The sequence below is a fragment of the Solenopsis invicta genome, chromosome 16 (assembly GCF_016802725.1).
Source record: "Solenopsis invicta isolate M01_SB chromosome 16, UNIL_Sinv_3.0, whole genome shotgun sequence".
Taxonomy (NCBI): Eukaryota; Metazoa; Arthropoda; class Insecta; order Hymenoptera; family Formicidae; genus Solenopsis; species Solenopsis invicta.
This window is the reverse complement of record NC_052679.1, coordinates 15,898,031-15,913,751: the sequence shown is the minus strand read 5'-3', so window position 1 is coordinate 15,913,751 and position 15,721 is coordinate 15,898,031. Positions and strand designations below refer to the sequence as shown.

General features: G+C 30.1%; 1 protein-coding gene across 1 annotated transcript; it reads left to right on the top strand.

Annotated features, from left to right (window-relative positions):
- The first annotated feature begins 9,359 nt into the window (after nt 1-9,359).
- On the top strand, nt 9,360-15,269 carry LOC105199326 (retinol-binding protein pinta). The gene is made up of 6 exons (XM_011166374.3): nt 9,360-9,497; nt 9,579-9,841; nt 10,961-11,120; nt 13,923-14,028; nt 14,122-14,485; nt 14,728-15,269. The coding sequence occupies exons 2-6, from the start codon at nt 9,670-9,672 to the stop codon at nt 14,841-14,843; spliced, it is 918 nt and encodes a 305-aa protein (XP_011164676.1). The 5' UTR covers nt 9,360-9,497; nt 9,579-9,669; the 3' UTR covers nt 14,844-15,269.
- Nucleotides 15,270-15,721: the final 452 nt, after the last annotated feature.

Genomic DNA, 15,721 nt, shown 5'->3' with positions numbered 1-15,721 from the left:
AGTGATTGGATTATGAAAGATAAAAACTACGTAGCTAGCAATATTAGCAAAGACAGATGTTGAGTAGATCTATCTATTTTTGAAATAAATTAACATAGTAATATGAGTAATTATTTACTAATAATTACTGAAAGATAAGAACTCACCGAAATCTAAATATGAACTACTGATATATGTAAATATTTACTTTAGTAAAATATTGAAATAAATCAATCGAAAAGTATCTCGAGTGTCTTGTAAATGATAAGAATGACAAAATTGAATAACATTTCGGATTAGTAAATCTAAGAAGTGGAAAAAAATGAAGAGTAAGTTAAACTGAGATCAAAGTTAATCTACATTGGTGGAAATGAGCATAACTCGGGCGGAAATTGATGGATTGCTAGTACGAAGAAGTTCATTTGGGACCCTGCGTAGCACATTTAAAAATTTTGTAAAGCGTCTCCGGATTTTAAAAGCCAAATTTGAATTGCATAATTAAAATTAGTTCTTTTAGAATTTATACCAATGTAAGATAATATTAGTTTTTTTTTAAATATATCCTGAAACTTTGATAAGTTTATTAATAACGTTTTTCTTTTGCTTTATCTTGATTTGAACACCCTGTACTGATTTGAGACAGCGAATTTCTAAATTCGTTATTCATTTATCGTTAATCTAGCGCTTGCAAACCTAAACCCAATCTAAGTTGATGATTTTCTTTTTAAATCCGTTTCTTGCAAACAGATTATTTCTTCGTTTATAGCTATAATATACAGATCATCGAGTTAGCAAATCGAATACGCAATTAGAAATTACATAACTTATTCTAATGTATTCAATTTGCCGACTCCAACCTGATGGTTTATCTTTTTAGTTACATTTCCTGAATTGTTCATCTTTCTTTTTGTAGATAAAAAGAACAGACCATCTACTTGAGCGGAGTCAGCAAATCGAATACGCGATTATAGTGTGTGTATGAAGATAAATTTCTTGAGAACAGAAAAAAGGAATCGTTTACGTAATCAAACAGAATTCGCCCTTTGTACACAGCATAATTTTTTCTTATGACGCACGTTTATCGTGGAAACTTTTTGATTGCGTAGATTCAAAAAGCACATGTTGCTTATCGCGTTATTTGCTGCATCACTGATATATAACCAGTAGCGTAGTAAGAATGGGGGCGGAGGGGGCGGTTCGTCCCGGTCATCTTAGCAACGGCGCCAAAAATCAGCAGTACTCTTTCTTGTTACAAGTAAAAACGTAGGATCAAAGATTTGTTCGTAATAGAAGGTAAAAAGCCATAAATCAGAAATGCTCAACGTCCAGCTTGCGCAATCAGTTTTCAGCTTTTTTTTTCCCCACGCTTAAGGCAATCGAATCGTGGAAACAAGGAAGTCACTTATTTTTTTACGATTGATATTGGTTTGTGGTAAATAATTATCACGACTCTCAGGTAAAAAATTTAATTTAACCGGGGGTATGACTTTCAGATATTAGTTATAAAATTTCTTACATTTGCATATTGTTAGGGCACGTTCTAACCTGTTTGATCTGCAACGATTCAGAAGTAAAATTGTTGGCCCGGACAAGGCTGATCTTACTTGACTGTTAACTACTTTCAAGAATAAAGTAGTTAACTTAACAATTTTGTCCATTGTATAGTGCATATTTGTGGATCAGATTTCTGCACCAGCATTTTATTAATTAACATTCTACCGTTTCTAAAAGTTAAGTCAACAAGTATTGAAAATGCTCGTTGTTTATAAAAAAAGCAATAAAATGTACAATAAAACTAAGAATATTTCTTAAACAATATAATGTATAGGTAAATGAAATAAATAGCCTTATATATTGAGTTGCATCAATGATTCAATAGTAAATGCAAATTTAGATGTAAAAGCATCTTTTTGTGAAACATTTCTTACATGGATAGTCAAATGGTGTTTCACTGAAATGCTACCAAATTTGACACTAGCTTTACGAATTTTTCTGACCATGAGCGTGAGTGTTGCTATTTGTGAACAAAGCTTTTCAAAGTTAAAGCTTATTGAAACCTACCTTCGTTCAACCACGAGTCAGATGTAATTAAACGGGCTTGCAATGTTTTTTATTAAACAAGATGCAACAAAAAAATAGACTTCACAGATGTTATTACAGAATTTGCAAAAGCATCAAAGCCCGCAAGATTATTAAAAAAAACATTTAAAAATTTTAACATTTTAATATTTTAACGTGTTCTTATTTCTTTATTTATTAAAATAATTTAAATTATTTAAACAATTATAGTTTTTTCAATTAATTTATTAAAAATTTTTGATTTGTTTAAAATTTAGAAAAATATTATTTATTGTTTAAATGTTTAATTGCTAGAATGTTGTACATGGAAGATAAGAAATAAAATGTAAAATAAAGGTATTGCTTAATAAATTGGAAAAGATAATTAGTTGCTATTAATAATGTAGTAAAGACAGAGAGAGGCAGGAGGAAAAAACCGCCCCAGGCGCTGTAATCCCTTACTACGCCACTGTATATGATACTGTATGCCTGTGGCTCGCTGTCGCGAGTTTGTGGACAATTCTAGTCCATTACTGTCGATTACGATAACAAGCAACTGCGCCGATAATATAGTACATTAGGCTAGATCTGACCATTGAGGATAAAAGATATGCGGCAAAACATTTGAACGAAACTGACGAAATTAGAGAAAACGCCCTCGCGGATATTACACGCTGGATTAAAGAAAACGATGATTTCCCGCACGAATTGGCAAAAATGACAGTGGTCACATAGTAGACGCATTAAAATATGGTTACTCGATGAAATTCAAATATAGATCATTAATTAAATAAAATTTTATTAAAAAACGTTAAAAAAATATTGTTTGCTCATTGAAAGGGACTTTTTAATTTAATAAAATATTTTCTTTCACAAGGAGAGTGGGCAAAAAAAATTTTCTCAAAAGTAAGGCCCATTCACGCTAATTCTTTTACATTTTTAATATACTCGTTCCCTTCTTTCGAATGAGCTATGACTCATCTCTCATTTGGCATGTTACAGTTCTTGCCCTTGTCAGTGTAAATTGTTAACTAACATAAAATAGAATAATAAATTAATAAAATTTTAATATTTAATAATTTAATAAGCAAGATGTTTAAAACGCAAAACATAAAAGAAAAATACCATCCAGCAATACATTCTGCGATTAATCAGTTTTTAACTTAAACAGAGCTTGCATAACGAAAATTATGCGCGTACATTACCTATCCATTTATGCAATAGATAATTTTTTAACAATAACATTACCTTTATTTTTGTTCTATATAACGTATCCGAGATTTCAAAATTCTTATTTGCCCAGACGATAACGATACGCGTAATACGCACGCATCAATCGAAAAATAAATTCCTATAAAAAATTGTGTTTTTATAAATCAATTCCCACACCTAATATAAAGTTTAATCTATAATTCGTGTCGATTTAGCACTTTTTCAAATTAAATTAATGTTAAAGAAAATCTTTAATCTTTATGTAAATGATTTTCTTCTACAATTTTTGAGAGTTTGCAAATTTAATGTCAAGAAAACTAAGGACAGGATTCGAAATTATTACCAGCAGCGATCCGACTTCCCGGAATGGTACACAAACAAGGATCCGTTTCGACCGGAATTGCAAGAGCTGCTAGATCTGGGGTAACAGAGTTATTTCAAAGTTTAAATAAATAATCTGAATGTAATTTTTCTTCACCACTCTCTGTTAGAACGATCGATACACTACTATTTAGTTTTAATCTATTATTTATATTAAACTTTTCATAAATAGCAACTTTATTTTTAATAATAAAAGAACTTTTCATAAATAGCAACTTTATTTTTAATAATAAATGATTTAAATTCAGAAATAAATGTTCATTAACTTTCTTTTAGCATTTCTATTATATTTTAGTAATAAAATGTTATTAAGATCTTTTAGAGACAACTAGATGTATGCACAATGGACAGTCAAGTTTTTTGAGGTCACATAAAATCATACAAAAAGATCACAAATACTTATTAATTTTATCATTAAGTATAATGCCCACTCATTTTCTTAACAACATTTATATTCTTCATACAACGAATTAAATGCCTAAGAAAGTGCTTTTGTCCAGATTACTTTCAGTTTTCTCGTCACAATCACTTTGATCAATGATAAATTTGATTTTCAATCTTAGTTCTTTTCATTGTAATTTTTTCAGGAAACATAAAAAATTAGCTAGCGATAAATTATCATATTGTATTACTGTAAAACTAGAAGATATAATACATAATTTCAACAGTTTGTGTTCAATTTCATAACTGACCAGAAAGATTTTTTCGCATTTGTTTTATAGCATTGCTTACAGATGGGCAAAAGATAAAACCATGAGTAAATTTATCGTCAGACGCTGTTAATTTAATTTGTGACACAAAAAATATTTAAAAAAATGGAAAATAAAGATTTATATATATGCGTTATATTATACTAATTTCGAGGGGAAATTCACAGCCGGCATTGGTGTACAAAATTTCGGCAGTGGACTGCCGAAAAAAGTAAGCAGTGACCTATAATATTGACGGCATTGTCGTCAGTGGTTGGGGAGTGGTGAGCTCACTTCAGAGTCGGTTTTTCGATCATGGGGTTGAGCACAAAAATTTTTTCTTGCATATTCCGAAAGTACATAAATAAAAGAATATTTTAAGCCTATAATCAATTTCATAATTGCTTTCTTTCTGGTAGTTTACTCTTGTACCTGAACGGTGGGGTGCTCACTTCAGGGTTGGTTTTTCGATCACGTGGTTGAGCACAAAAATCTGGTCTTGCATATTTCGAAAGCACATAAATAGGAGAATATTTTAAGCCTATAATCAGTTTCAGAATTGCTTTCTTTCTGGTACTTTACTCTTGTACCGTTAATGTGTATTCGTACTTTCGGGACGATTTTCTGGTCGAAGAGATTGAGTACGAACATTTATTTATATATCGTTGGAAAGCACATAAGAAGCACTTAATTCTAGTGTATTTATTTTTTTATTTTATTAATTATTTATATGAGTTGGTGCTGGCTTAACGTTAAGCTGGCACCCCCACCTTCAATCTCATTTTCCTGCTAAACCGCTCGAGCACAAAAATTTCAAATAGGGTACATAATTAGCACATAAAAAGCACTTAATTTTGGCATAAGTGGCGTTTCGATTTTTTGTGGTGGGGGTGCTAACTTAACAGACATTGTTATTTTTAGTATTCTATTGTTTGAAGTTAGGTATACCTATGCATAAGACATCACATAATAATGTGCAATTACAGTAAAATGTATAGATACAGTTCGTAAATAAAATTTTTGGAAGTTTTTTGTATAATTGTGTAGAATACTTCGGGAAAGCTTTAGAATTCTTGTGCAGGCATTGGCGTATGATAATGGGCACGCGGTAGTGTTCATAATTGCATGGCATTGCCTTAATTTTAATATAGGATTGACGGCATTGTAGGCATTGACTAACAATAAGCATTGTCGGCAGTGTACAAAAATGTCGGCAGTGTTTTACAGCAATGCCAAAAATCGGCATTGGTGTACAAAATTTTGGGTTGTGAATTCCCCCTCGACTAATTTCGAAAAGGAGTGGGTGTTGAAACCGCAACAAAAAACATTCGGGATGCTTATTTGGGTTGTGCTCCTGTTCAGGAACGATTAGAAGTGATTTGGCAAATTTCAAAATGGTGATATTATTTTGGATGGATTTTATTTTTACAATCAATTCCGCTCTCAACGGCATTTTGACGTTGTCCGTACCTTAGTGGAATACAATTCTTTTTTCTGTTTTCTTTTTCTTTTTATTCTGTAAACAATACCACATTTGAATGCTGCATTGCGACAAAATCTTTCTGGTTTCTTATAAAAATCAGACGCGAACTTTTGTAATCATCCAATATATTAACTTCTTCAAAAAATTCAGGAATATTTCCTTTACGTTTAGAATATGTGTACCCCTGCGAAAGCCAGACAGTCAAGGAAGAATTGTTTTACTGATGCGCCCAACTCGGCATAACCCGAATGTACACGAAATACCAAATCTAATTACGATGATGTTAAAATAATATATCGCTCGAACGATTTGTAGGCGATGCTGTTACGATAATGTATTTTTAATATATGTCCACTATTTTTGGGTCGGCAATTTTTTCAGACATTTCTGTATATTGACGACAGAAATGGCGATGAAGTATTATCCAGCAGGATCTGTATATGGTGTGGCATGCTATATAGATGTATCCAATCCAACTGCGCGCCACATTTTTCAACTCTCTCCCTTTGATGTATTAAAAAAGCCCATACATGGCAGAAGTGCTATTCTGTGAGATATCAGAAGATTATTTTTTTTAACACACCAACAGTCCTTGATATTCTTACTAACGCTTTCAGATTTTTTCTGACAGAAAAGTTAAAAAGCAGATTTTACGTCTACTCACACCAGAACTGTTTCGAAGATATTCCGGATGATGCCTTGCCTATCGAATATGGCGGTACCGGTGGAACATTGCAGGAGTTAACAGGTAATTACATTTATTATAATAATGTAAACTTACTTGAAGATTTTACGGTCATCCCGATATTTGACGGCCGGATGACAGATCGAAATTTGACAAGTTAAATGTAGCATAATTAAAGTGACAGAAAGAGAGAGAGAGAGAGAGAGAGAGAGAGAGAGAGAGAGAGAGAGAGAAAGAAAGTTTAAATAGAAATGTGCTGTCCATGTACTTTTGTCAGTCATTTGAGCACAGGAGGTGCCCCACGGAAACACCCGCGTGTAATAGTGAGTCGCGCCGCCCCTGTCTACCACTTGTACCTGACCAGTCATACGCTAATTCTTATTGTAACTTGAAAACTAAGCTCCGGACAAATTTTTGCAAAAGGAAAAATCGTCTCAGAATTCGATTACGAATATGCCAGCTTCGAGACCAATAGGTTATTTTGAATCACCCTGTATATGTAAATATATGACTCCATTTTCAATCTTATATGATCATATATAACAGTAAGTTTTAAATATGAAGCTATATATAATCATATATGATTTTTATATAAATATGTATGATCATATATGAGTTCATAGTTAGATAGGTCAATCATATCTGATTTTACCATATATAATCATATCCTATCTAGCACAGAACATCCTATGGACATCCGTTTTAAGTTTATTTTATGTCTCCACGTCCATGGACGTGAAATGGACGTCGATCGTATGTCCGATTTTGGACGTCTATTAAGTGTGTGTGAAGCTGGCATATCATTTAGTGAAAACTCACTAAACATTGACAGTTCTGGGTTTATTTTCAATAGTTCTACAGTTCCTGATAGATAAAACAAATAGTTCTGGCCTTTAAAGCGAAAAAAACGCATAGGACAAAGTGAGATGCCAGGTTCACGCAGCATCTCAGTTTGTCCTGCGTCATTTTTCAGACCCAATTCTTGTAGGATTTTAAAAGATCTATAGTTCTAGATGAGTTCTAGAAAGAGTTCTAACGTTTAACATAGTTTATTTAATTAAAAAAAAAAAATTATTATAAAATATATATTTTATAATACATAACAGAGTTCCGTGAACAAAAAAATATTTTTCTTACAGTTCTCAACATATTAAAGCTTTTTCTGAAGTGTTCCGGTTGATTCCGATATTAGTTAATCAACAAAAAATTAATAACTTTCGAAAAAGCCGATTTTCCGCATATATAGGTGAGATGCTGGTCTTTTTCGAAGAGTTCTGTGTACGAAAAAATATTTTTTCTGTAGTTTTGAACGTAACCAAGTTTTTTTCGAAAAAGTAATTTAAAAAAAAATAATTAACTTCCGTAAAAGTCGCATATTTGTATATTTTAAAAATTCTAAAAATATAACAAACAAAAAATTAAAAAATAAAAAAAAAACAAAAATCCTAAAAAAGTAAAAAAAGCAAAAAAAGGAACCATAATCTCATCACGTCCACGTCATTAGTTCCGGGTTACGCTGAGAACGAGAAAAGCCAGTGTCCATATAACAATACATTTGCCAGTGTACATATAATAATAAATGCGGCTATATCAGGAAATAAAAATTATTTAACAAATAATTAATAATGCTGCCGAACTCTATAAAACATTGTTAAAAAAGTTTAGACCCACAGAAAAAATATTTTTTTATGCACAGAATTCTAAACAACCGATCAGCGTCTCACCCATATACGCGAACATACGTTTTTCAAGAAGATAACAATTTTTTTCTAATTAATAAATAATTGAATCGACCGGAACTCTTCGGAAAACGCTTTAATATGTTGAGAACTGTAGGAAAAATATTTTTTTGTTCACGGAACTCTATTATGTAATATTATAAAATATATATTTTATTATAATTCTTTTTTTTAAATTAAATAAAGTATTTTAAACGCTAGAACTCATCTAGAACTATAGATCTTTTACAATCCTACAAGAATTGGAAAATGACGCAGGACAAACTGAGATGCTGCGTGAACCTGGCATCTCACTTTGCGTTTTTTTCGCTTTAAAGGCCAGAACTATTTGTTTTATCTATCAGGAACTGTAGAACTATTGAAAATAAATCTAGAACTGACAATGTTTAGTGAGTTACCACTAAATGATATGCCAGCTTCACACACACGTCTATTAATGGTCAATTTTTAGACGTCCATAGGATATTCGGATTTGGATATCAATCGGGAAGCGCGCTATTACCGCGCAAGCATAATGCGTCTTTTGTCGCAAATACAAAGTACGTTTACATTTAGACATTTTAAAAGTGTTCACCTTATTTACAAAATTTTCCAAGCCTGCTCGCGACATGTTGCTTTCGCTGACTTGACAACTTTTTCTACAAAAAATTATTTATTTATAAATATTTATTTTAATATTGTAAAAGACCGTTTCCTTAACATTAAATAAAATAAAAATATTAAAAAAAGAATTGAAAATTTTTCTCAAGAATTTTTTCCGGAAATTTTCAAGCGGTTACCCATTCAAATCATCATCGTAAAAAAGTATAATTTTATATATGTTTATATAAATAATATGCTTTACTTATATGTTTCATCTTTTCAATAACATATATTGACTCGATATACAGGTGTTAATATAAGCAGCGGATTTACAGGTCAAGCAACGTTGGGCGAAGTTTTGACTTGGATAAGTGGGCGTTTAAAAATTTCCGAAAAAAAAAGTTCTTGAGAAATATTTTCGATTTTTTTTTACCTTAAGTAACATTTCTATTTTAATTAAGACTTAACATTAAGAAAACTGTTTTTGACAATATTAAAGTGAATATTTATAAATAAATTTGTTGTATCATATATGTTTATATATGTTTATACATGGTCATATAAAGACAAATTTTGTTCATGATCATAAATGATGATTTAGATATGGTCATATATAATTACATATAAAATTTTTACTCGGGAGACCATCTACTTGAGCCGAGTCAGCACATCGAATACGCGATTATAGTGTGTGTATCTAGATAATTTTTTTGAGAACAGAAAAAATTAATTATTCACGTAATTAAACAGAATTTGCACTTTGTACATAGCGAGAACGTGTTGGTTAACGCCTTATTTGTTGCATCACTGCATCGCTGTCGAGATGCAGTTTCTGAACGATTCTAGTTCATTACTGTCACGATGGCGAGCAATTGCGCCGACAGCATAGTGCATCACGCTCGACAAGATCTAACCATTGAGGATAAAACATACGCGGCGGCACATTTGAACGAAACTGACGAGATTAGAGAGAACGCCCTCGCAGAGATTAAACGCTGGATTGAAGAAAATGACGACTTGCCCTTGCAAATCGGTAAAAATAACAGTGATTATACATGATAGACTGAGATATTGCCGTTCGATGAAATTCAAATAGAACTTGTTAATTTCAAAAAAATAAAACGAATTAAATATCTCTGATCAACATTAACGTGATATTGTTTGTGATATTATTTAGCTCTCTGAATGAGTTAAGGAATATAAAAACTGGTATTTGAAAGAACAGGGGAACCAATCTGTAAGTCTTATAAATAAATGATGTTTAATAAAACAAAAGGAAATTTTATATAATTTTATATTGCTAAAGTTTCTTATCGTATCATTAAATTTTAGTATTTTTTAATTAAAATTCTTAATTTTTTATGTGTTTAATTAATTGAGGAGAAAAAAGAAAGGGTTTTACATATTTAAAATAAAAATATGCATATTGTAGGATGCGAATTGCCAACTAAAATTAAAGTCCTTGACAAAATTTTAATATCATTATGCAGGATGTTTAAAACGCAATTCGTAAAAAAAATTCATTAGTGACATATCTTGTAATTAATGAGAAATGAATAATAAAATTTTTACTGCTATAGTTAGTTTATAATTTGCTAAAGCTATATTTGCTAACTATAAATATAAATAAACTACAACAAATAATTTGTTCCTAATATATAAATAAGTAATCTGTTAGAATGAATTATCATATATCACATAGCAATATAAAAGAGTTATCAAAAATAATCAATACATCAGTGATATACAGATAATACTGCAGCAGCTATTTTTTATCTGCAGCATTTAATACAAGCAACGTTTGCATAATATATATTATGCGCACATGCAATCGAGCTAATAGCAGCCCCGTATCTATCTTTTCCTTGCCCTAGGCAAGTTTTTTTTAACTCCCCTAATATTTTTAGAGGAAAAATAACAAATAGATACGACATGATCGTTTACAAAGAATTTTTATATATACAAGAAGTATACAATATTATTTAAATATTATAATGTATTATTTATATATTAAGTGTATATAAATAAAAATAATTATTTTAATTGATTTTTTTGTCTTATAGTCGATCTTAAGTAGTTCTTAATCTATTTTAATTTTAATTTAATAAATATGTAGTTTTATATTTGAACGAAATCTTTCATCTTTATGCAGATGATTTCCTTATTCTACGATTTTTGAGAGTTTGCAAATTTGATGTCGAGAAAACTAAGGACAGGATTCGAAACCATTACCAGCAACAATCCGACTTACCGGAATGGTACACAAACAAGGATCCTTTTCGACCGGAATTGCAAGAGCTGCTTGATCTGGGGTAACAGAGTTATTTCAGAGTTTAAATAAATAATCTGAGTAAAATTTTTCTCCACTACTCTATTAGGGCGATCGATAAATTTATACTTAATATTTATTTATTACTTATACAATATATAATTTTCAATTTTGGTTTTTTTTATTGCAATTTTTTTAGGAAACATAAAAAATTAAGTAGCAATAAATTATCACATTAAATTACTAGAAGATATAATCAATGATTACAAAAGTTCGTGTTCAATTTCATAAATGATCAGAAACCATAGACACAGTATGTCCATGTCAGAAACATTTGTTTTATCGCATTGCTTTTAGATGGACAAAACATAATTCAATAAATAAGTTTATCGTCAGATACTGTTAATTCGATTTGTGCGTGAAAAAAATATTTCAAAAAATAAAAAATAAAAAGTTATATACAAGAGTTACCCGAAAAATAATGCCCCACATTTTTTTTCAAAAACTATTTGTTCTACAAAAATAATGTTTACACATATAAAAGAATGATGTTTTATCTACATGCTCTATTTCTCTACATAATCTCTTTCAAGTTCTACTACTTTCTTCCAGCGATTCACTACGGGCGTCTATACCCTGCCTGTACCAATTCTCGCTCTGGTTACTTAGCCAGGTTTTCATTGCTCTAATCACCTCTTTGTCATCTTCAAAATGTTTTCCACGAATGCTATCCTTTAGAGGCCGGAAAACATTTGAAGACAACAAAGAGATGATTAGAGTAGTGAAAACCTGGTTACGTAATCAAAGCGAGAATTAGTACAGACAGGGTATAGAGGCCCTAGTGAATCGCTGAAAGAAGGCAGTGGGTGTTTACGATAACTAATCGGATCTCGGATTGGATTGAACAATGGTACTCAACGTAGGTATAGAAAATTTCCCTAGGCTAATCGGATTGATGATTGCTGTCTCAAATGTAATCCGATTGATGACGAAAGCGTGGAGACCGAGAAGCATGCTTGAAAAGTCTCTTTATTTTTTTAAATAATAATACAAAAAATCAAAGATAAAGTTAAAAAGAATGATTTGAATTTAGATTTATTGTAATTTTTTTGTCTAAACACTGGATTTCGTTTAAATTTCTGTTTGTAAAAATTAATTAATCTATTCTAAAGTTTGTGGTTATATCGGAAACAAATCAAAATTAATAAAACAATTATTAATTATTAGGTACATATTAAAGTATATAATATTTCAAGCATATCATATAGAATTCCTGTTTATTATAAACTCAGTAAAAATAACTTTGAAATTATTCAACTACATTATACATTAATCAATATTAATTTATATGTTAAAAATCAATAATGTCTTTAAAAATGTTTTTTTTATTCTTTTCCAGATCGTAAATAAACTTCAACTCCAAGAATAAATAAAAATTACTGGAAAATGGATTGACATGAAAAGGGCATTATTGAACATTATCAATTTGTGCTAACTTAAAATTTGTAAAATCTGCTATTCTTTGTTAGTTGTTCATTAAAGAGTAATAATATAAGAACGGAATATACATAAATAAAATTAAAATAATTGTATGCATATATGATGCGTATATTACATTTTTATATTATTACTCTTTAATAAACAACTAATAAAGAAAAGTAGATTTTACAAATTTTAAGTTAGCACAAATTGATATTGTTCAATAATGCCCTCTTCATATAAATCCATTTTCCAGTCATTTTTATTTATTCATGGAATTGAAGTTTATTTACGATGTGGAAAAGAATAAAAAGAACATTTTTAGAAACATTATTGATTTTTAACATATAAATTAATATTGATTAATGTATAATGTAGTTGAATAATTTCAAAGTTATGTTTACTAAGTTTATAATAAACAGGAATTCTATATGATATGCTTGAAATATTATATGCTTTAATATGTACCTAATAATTAATAATTGTTTTATTAATTTTGATTTGTTTCCGATGTAACCACAAACTTTAGAATAGATTAATTAATTTTTACAAACAGAAATTTAAACGAAATCCAGTGTTTAGACAAAAAAAATTACAATAAATCTAAATTCAAATCATTCTTTGTAACTTAATCTTTGATTTTTTGTGTTATTATTTAAAAAAATAAAAAGACTTACCTTTCAAGCATGCTTCTCGGTCTCCACGCTTTCGTCATCAATCGGATTACATTTGAGACAGCAATCGTCAATCCGATTAGCCTAGGGAAATTTTCTATACTTACGTTGAGTACCATTGTTCAATCCAATCCGAGATCCGATTAATTATCGTAAACACCCAGTAGAACTTGAAAGAGATTACGTAGAAAAATAGAGCGTGTAGATAAAACATCATTCTTTCATATGTGTAAACATCATTTTTGTAGAGCAAATAGATTTTGAGAAAAAAAATGTGGTGTATTACTTTTCGAGTAACCCTCGTATATGCGTTATATTATACTAATTCCGGAAAGAAATGAGGGTTAAAACCGCAACAAAAAATATTCGGGATGTTTAGTTGGATTGTGCTCCTTTTCGTCAACAATTAGAAGTGATTTGGCAAATTTCAAAATGGTGATATTATTTTGAATGGATTTTATTTTTACGATCAATTCCGCTCTCAACGGCATTTTGACGTTGTCCGTACCTTAGTGGAATACAATTCTTTTTTCTGTTTTCTTTTTCTTTTTATTCCGTAAACAATACCACATTTGAATGCCGCATTGCGACGAAATCTTTCTGATTTCTTATAAAAATCAGACGCGAACTTTTGCAATCATCCAATATATTAACTTCTTCGAAAAATTCAGAAATATTTCCTTTATGTTTAGAATACATGTACCACTGCGAAAGCCAGACAGTCAAGGAAGACTTGTTTTACTGATGCGCATAAGTCGGTATGACCCAAATATACACGAAATATCAAATGTAATTAAGGTAATGTTAAAATAACATATCGCTCAAACGATTTGTAGGGAATGCTATCACGATAATGTATGTCCATTATTTCTGGGTGAGCGATTTTTTTAGGTCTATATACTGACGCTAGAAACGGCGATGAAGTATTATCCCGCAGGATCTATATATGGTGTGGCATTCTATATAGATATATCCAATCCAACTGCGCGCCACATTTTTCAACTCTCTCCCTTTGTATTAAAAAATATAGCCCATTCATGGCAAAAGTGCTATCCTGTGAGATATCAGAAGATTGTTTTTGTTAACACATCAACAGTTTTTGATATTCTTATTAGCACTTTCAAATTCTTTCTGGCAGAAAAGTTAAAAAGCAGAGTATTTGTCTTCAAACACAACCACTGTTTCGAAGATATTCCAGCTGATAACTTGCCTATCGAATATGGCGGTACCGATGGAACAATGCAGGAGTTAACAGGTAATTACGGTAAATAAAATAAATATTAATGCGATACTGGATAATGTAATATAACAGATATTTTCTGTAAAGCAAGTATGGGGAAAAAATAAATCTTTCGCAATTAATACGAGCTATTGCTTGGGCAACAATCATTAAAAGTTTGTTAAAAAATTTTCAAATATTCAGTATACTATATTAGATATATATTGTAGTTAATATAATTTGGTACATACATATAATACAAATACTTATTTTTTCAGAACATTGGAAAAAATTGATCGAAGAGAATCGCGACTGGATTACGCAGGATGAGAATGGCCAAAGTGTCCTGACAGTTGAACCTATAGAGGAAGATTTTCAGCAGACACATTTATAACTTGTTGATGGTTAAGGCAGTAAAGTAATAAAGCCCATTTCTAGCTCCAACGCAAATTAACTTTAATCTTACTTTAATTTATTTTTCCGTTTTCAAATTCTTAGAGCTAAAGAAAGATAAAGAGTAACTCAAACTGAGATTAAAGTTAATCTGCTTGGTAGAAATAGGTACAAGAGTATATTAACCTTGGTTCAAGTGTTTATTTTACGCAAAATATATTGATTCTTTTTTCTTTTTGCACAGAAAGCACGTAAAATCATATTGCATAAAGAGATGTACAAAGTTAAGCTTTTAATAAAAATTTCATATATGTTTAAACTATGTGAATAAGTTAAATTCATTTTAATTGTCTTGCAATCTATTAACTCATTTTACATGATGAATTTTATTGTTTAAACTAGAAATAAAAGATATACCCATATTTTATATATTTATTTTCCATGCGTAATTTACATATACTAGTTAATACAACTATAATCGTTTAATAAGCTTTTGTTACACTATTACTATTAAAAAGTCCAAAGTGTAAATAATTATAGTATAAAGAATTTTAAAAAATCAGATTTCTTTGCGCCTCATCCTCAGGAGAATAAAATACGAATATTTCTCTTTAACTGTTTTGAAAAATTTACATACAATATTATAATTTTTTAGTAAGACCATTTCATACTCATTGTATTTAAAAAAACAAAAGTGTAAAAAATTATTACAAATAATTTGGAAATTGAAGTTTCTTTGCGACTCGTCTTTTCAGGTTGTGTATCAAGTACGTATTTATTATATCTACAAATCTCATTTATCTATTGCAAATGGTGCCGTATTTGAAACTCATTACACATGCTAATTTATTATAAATATTTTAAATTGTGCAAACATAA